The sequence below is a fragment of the Pituophis catenifer genome, unplaced genomic scaffold (genome assembly GCF_029215685.1).
Source record: "Pituophis catenifer annectens isolate HBS135680 unplaced genomic scaffold, rPitCat1.0.hap2 SCAF_2, whole genome shotgun sequence".
In the NCBI taxonomy this organism is placed as follows: Eukaryota; Metazoa; Chordata; class Lepidosauria; order Squamata; family Colubridae; genus Pituophis; species Pituophis catenifer.
Window position 1 is genome coordinate 166,090,021 of NW_027256882.1, and position 6,000 is coordinate 166,096,020.

Below are 6,000 nucleotides of genomic sequence, written 5' to 3' on the forward strand. Positions count from 1 at the left end.
TCGTATTTATGACGGTTGCAATGTCCTGGGGTTCCTGTGATCCCGTTTTGCGACCTTCTGGCAAGCAAAGTCAGTGGGACAGCTAGATTCACTTAACAACCATCCTACTAACTTAACAAACACAGTGATCCACTTAACAACTGTGGCAAGAAAAGTCGTAAAATGAGGCAAACTCACTTAACAAATCTTTCACTTAGCAACGTAAATTTTGGGCTCAACTGTGGTGGTAACTTGAGGACTACCTGTATAGGTTGGTTGGTTTAATGGTTGATTAATAATTGATTAGTGCCAACCAAATCATGAGATTTGAGGGCCAAACTCAGTGAATGTTCGTCCCAGGTATGCACATATGCGTTTGTTAACCTACGTAGGTGTTGTGGAGTTTGTTCTGACCTAGGCTTCCTGAGTCATTAAAACACACGAGTAGTCCCAAAAACCTCTTTTATTGCAACAGCTGTGAATTCTGTTCATTCACAGATGAGTCCCAATTAGTTATAAAGAGTGCTTCGGGAGAAGTCCTTCGGGATAATTACCCACCTTTATTTCCTTGACACGCTGCCAAAGACCTAATTGGCAGAGCCACACGGAGTCCAGAATCAAACAGAGCTTCAGGCTTTAAGATGAACCTAATGAACAAACGTTGCTTCCTGCAAAGGCCCACGTGCCTTTGCTCCTCTTTTAAGTCTTATGGGAGGGGCCAGTCACTTCCAAGCCCTACTCCCAAGTTGTCCCTTTTGTTTTAACTGTTCTTGCCTTCTGGCAGCTCTGTGCATGTGCACACTGGGAACAGGCTCCCCCTCTTCCTCTGCCTCGCTAAGGTTGTTGTGGCCCGTATGCGGCCTGTGCAGCTAGTAGCTGATTCAGACAGCAAGGAGGCTGGTGTGGTGCTGCGCCAGCAGCCTGTGCAGCTGGCACTCAAGTCGGACAATGAGGAGGCTGGAGAAGATGTGGTGCCAGAGGCGGGGATTCAGCCAGGGCCTTCAGAACCTCCAGAAGCTCTCTTAAGTGAAGAGGACGAAGAGGAGGAGCCTCTTCTCGATGCATGGGCGCGCAGAGCTGCCAAAAGGCAGGAGTGGCTCCTCAGGAGGAGGTCTCCTCGAGGGTAAGGCTTGGGGCTAATTGGCCACTCCCTTAGCCTATTTAAGGAGGAACGCCGACTGAAGCAATTGGCAGGGAACAACTTATTTCACATATCTTCGTGTCTTGTCTTGCTTATCTTATCAGCTTCCTGCAAATTGCTTCTGGGCATTCTGCCAACCATAGTAAGTTTTCAGTTATTATTCTTTGAATTCTTGGCTGCTGTTAATGCAATTAATTAACAGCTGTTGTTGTAAAAGACTGGTTTATTCAGTAAATTAAGGTTTGAATGGACTTTGTGTGTGCTGCGTTCTTTGGGGTCCGTAGCTAGGGCAGCACATACCTCCCAGATGGCCCTTTCTCTGCCTCCGACACAGAGCTCTCATCCGAGCCTTCCCCAGACTCCAGGACTGGCCCATGGTCCTGCCCAGCCTCCTCACTGTCCGACTCTGCTGCCAGCTCCGCAGGCTGCTGGCGGACTACAACAGAGTTTCAGAAAGTCAAGGTCAGTGCCAGATCGTCACTCAACTTATCTCCTTGCTCAGGAAGTTCCTCTTTCTCTCCTTGTAGGTTCATCAGTTGTATGCACTTGTGCAGGAGTGGAGCCCACTGGCTAGCACCCTCCCTGAGGTGGTGCAGCGCCTTGTGGCCGTGCGGCAGTTGCATGAACAAGGTGAGTTCTCGGGCCTTTTTTTGGGGGGGGGTATGGTGAGGACTTCTTAAAACCCGGGTTGGGGGGGGACCAGCCTTGAAGTCATGGATTCAAAAAAAATTCTCAGCCTTTTGGGCTTCTGGTTACCCCAAGGAGCAATCTAGTACTGAACAGTTTTTTTCCTCCAACTGATTTGGGTTTGTCTTGGTTACAGCCATGCAATTTGGGCAGCTCCTGACTCATTTGGACACTACCCAGCAAATGATTGCTAATTCTCTGAAGGATAACGTCACCCTGCTGACACAGGTAAGACTTAGAACAATGAGAATCACCCGGGGTAGTGTCGGTATTGTAGTCACTAAGACCTCTGAGACCTGAATCTGCATGAATGAAGTTTGCACATAGCCTCTAGTTATTAGATCATTAATGCTTCGTTGAGTGAGGGTTTCTTGCCTTCCGCCTTGAAAGAGGCAGTGGTGAGGCCCCTCCTCAAGAAGCCTTCTCTGGATCCGGCTGTTTTGGCGAATTACCGTCCAGTCTCCAACCTTCGCTTTGTGTTGAAGGTTGTTGAGAGTTGCGCGACAACTTCCCCAGCACCTGGATGACGCTGTCTATCTAGACCCGTTCCAGTCCGGTTTTAGGCCTGGGTACAGCATGGAAGCGGTATTGGTCGCATTGGTTGATGATCTCTGGAGGGCTCGGAACAGGAGTTGTTCCTCTGTCCTGGTCCTATTAGATCTCTCAGCAGCTTTTGATACCATCGACCATGGTATCATGCTGCGCCAGCTGGAGGGGCTGGGGGTTGGGGGCACCATATTACGATGGTTCTCCTCCTTTTTCTCTGACCGGTCGCAGTTTGTGTTGGCAGGGGGGCAGAGGTCGTCCTCGAGGCGCCTTATGTGTGGAGTGCTGCAGAGGTCGGTCCTCTTGCCCCTTCTGTTCAACATTTATGTGAAGCCGCTGGGTGAGATCATCCGTGGTTTTGGGGTGCAGTTCCATCAGTATGCTGATGATGCTCAGCTGTACAGCTCCACCCCAGACCACCCCAATGATGCCCTTGAAGCATCCCGGTGCCTGGAGGCCGTGCGGGTCTGGATGGGGAGAAACAGACTCCGACTCAACCCCTCCAAGACTGAGTGGCTGTGCCTCCCGGCGTCCCGATATAGCCAGCTGGTGCCATCGCTGGCTATTGGGGGCGAGTCATTGGCCCCCACGGAGAGGGTTCGCAACTTGGGTGTCCTCCTGGACGCACGGCTGTCTTTAGAAGAGCGTATGACGGCCGTGGCCAGGGGAGCTTTTTCACCTGATCCGCCAGTTGCATCCCTTTCTGGATCGGGACTCCCTGCACACGGTCACTCATGCTCTCGTCACTTCCCAACTGGACTACTGCAATGCTCTCTAGATGGGGCTCCCCTTGAAGACCATCCGGAGGCTCCAGCTGGTCCAAAATGCGGCTGCGCGGGTGATTATGGTAGCAGCGGGGCGCTCCCATGTAACATCTCTCCTGCGCGAGCTGCATTGGCTCCCAGTGGTCTTCTGGGTGTGATTCAAGGTGTTGATTAATATCTTTAAAGTGCTCCATGGCTTAGGACCTGGGTACTTACGGGACCGGCTTCTGCTACCGACAGCCTCCCACTGGCCAGTACGCTCCCACAGGGCGGGGCTCCTCGGGGTGCCGTCAGTCAGACAATGTCGACTGGCGACCCCCCCCCGGGGGAGAGCCTTTTCAGTGGGGGCTCCTGCCCTCTGGAACGAGCTGCCCCCGGAGGTACGGAGGATCCTGGACTTGTGCACTTTCCACCGTGCCCTGAAGACTTTGTTATTTCAGCAAGCCGGGCTAGCCTAATTTTAACGGTTTTAAATTTTAAATTGGATTTTAATGGGATGTTTTTAATTGTGGGCCAAAGTATTTAATCTGGTTTTAAATTGTTTTTAACTTTTTATTTATTTTATTTATTTATTTTTCAATTTATATACCGCCCTTCTCCCTGAGGACTCAGGGCGGTGCACAGCCAGAATTAAAAACATGAAATACAAATATTAAAAACAATTAAAATAAATATAAATTTGGCCCAAAAATTTAAAAAACCACAAACCAATTAAACATTTAAAAAATTTAAAAATTTCTTCCTAACCCAACCCGGCTTGCTGGAATAAGTGGGTTTTAAGGGCACGGCGGAAGGCACTGAGGTCTTGGATTCTCCTTATCTCTTGGATTCTCCTTATCTTATCTTATATTTATGTATTTGATCTTGGCTGTTCACCGCCCTGAGTCCTTCGGGAGAAGGGCGGTGTGTATATATATATATATATATAAAATAATAAAATAAAATAATAAAATAAAATAAATAAAATAAAATAAAATAAAATAAAATAAAATTAAATTAAATTAAATTAAATTAAATTAAATTAAAATAATAAAATAAAATAATAAAATAAAATAAATAAAATAAAATAATAAAATAAAATAAAATAAAATAATAAAATAAAATAAATAAATAAATAAATAAAATTAAATAATGTAATAAAATAATAAAATAAATAAAATTAAATTAAATTAAAATAATAAATAAAATAAAATAAATAAATAAATAAAATAAAATAATAAAATAATAAAATAAATAAATAAATAAAATAATAAAATAAAATAATAAAATAAAATAAAATAAATAATAATAAAATAATAAAATAAAATAAAAAAATAAAATAAAATAAAATAAAATAATAAAATAAAATAAAATAAAATAAAATAAAATAAAATAAAATAAATAAAATAAATAAAATAAAATAAAATAAAATAATAAAATAAAATAAAATAAAATAAAATAAAATAAAATAAAATAAAATAAAATAAAATAAAATAATAAAATAGATATCAGCACTACCCGGAAACATTTGGGAGTTCCAGATGGTAGATAACCTCAACTTGGTGCTCATAGGGTCCTCACTGTATACGGTGGTAGGCGAGGGGTTCCAGTGAATGTGCCTGGCTGTTTCCCCTTCGTGGCTGACAACTCTCCACTCACCCTCTCTCCTTAGGTTCAGAAAGCCATGAAAGAGAATCTATCTGCTGTTGAAGACAATTTTACCAGCATCAACTCACGGGTGCAGAAGCTGGCCAAATAAATCTCCTCGAACAGAAAGGCAGGGTGGGAAGATTTACCCCCCCTCCCCCCCACACACTCTTGTAATGGCTCTGTCCTTTCCTTACCCTTTCCTTGCACATTCATAGCAGGAGTTGAACCTTCCTACGGGCCAGAGGACTGAGCGCTTCTATGTTAAAAGGCAGCTGTGCCCCTCCCCCCTTCCAATGTTTCCATGTCCCTGAAGGTTGCTGATTGCAGAGGGGAAAGCTGCACTCCCTACTTGGATGGGGAAGCTCTGTCCCAGCGAGGGAAGTCATCCTTTGGCCCATTTCTCGAGGAAGGCACCCTGCCTCTTTGGCCCAGAAGGAAGGGCCTTTTACATGGAAAAGGTGTCTTAACGCTCTCAGCATGGAGTTGAATTGTGTTGTATAATTATTTTCTGTCATTAAACTCTGATGCTTACTGCTTTGTTGTTTTTTTTAAAGCTGGGACATGATAAGATCTTACACGTCTCTTGCCTTCAAATGATTTGTTATATTCTTGTCTGTTTTCATCAGGGATTAAACTCTTCTTTGCTACTTTCAGGCCTAGGGTGGTGTATCACTAGGTATCAGTGGCAGACTGAGCAGCAAGGCAGTCTTGTGCCCGCCTGGGAGTATCCTGGTAGGCCAGAGAGGGGGAGTCTCCAGCTCATTGTCTAAAGTTGGGCTGTATAAACTTGCCATATGGCGCACGGAGTTAATGAGGCCTCACATTCTTCTCTTCCCTGTGGGGAAAAGCAGCAACTTCAGGGTACCTGGAATGCCTTGGAGAAGTGGGCCTCGCTTGTGTATCCATAAAGGAAGAAGACAGCAGAGGTTTCGGCCTGTCGTAAACGGGTGCTTTCTTTTGCAACATAATGCCACCATTTCTGAAGAGCCCTCAGAGCTCTTTGTGTATCAGAGCTAAACAAAGCATCAGAGAAGCAGAGTAAATCTGTTAATCCCAAACGCACAAATCAACCTCCTTCAATTTCTGCCTGCCGCATGTAAGTTCAGTATCTTCAGCAAGAAAATACCCCCCCCCCCCCAATCTCCCCTCTCGGCTCCCTTCCTAGCAGATACTGTATAGTATGGATAGCCCTTTAGAGATACTGAATTGTAGCGAATAGCCTGGAAATGAAATGCAATTTACCAGACTAGTTTC

General features: G+C 44.8%; 1 protein-coding gene across 1 annotated transcript in view; it reads left to right on the forward strand.

Annotated features, from left to right (window-relative positions):
- DCTN2 (dynactin subunit 2) overlaps positions 1-5,277 on the forward strand; it is a 58,189-nt gene extending 52,912 nt beyond the window's left edge. Inside the window, exons 12-14 of the mRNA XM_070937983.1 lie at positions 1,648-1,750; positions 1,944-2,035; positions 4,769-5,277. Coding sequence (XP_070794084.1) covers positions 1,648-1,750; positions 1,944-2,035; positions 4,769-4,855 — 282 coding nt within the window. The 3' untranslated portion in view covers positions 4,856-5,277. The remainder of the gene's footprint in view (positions 1-1,647; positions 1,751-1,943; positions 2,036-4,768) is intronic.
- Positions 5,278-6,000: the final 723 nt, after the last annotated feature.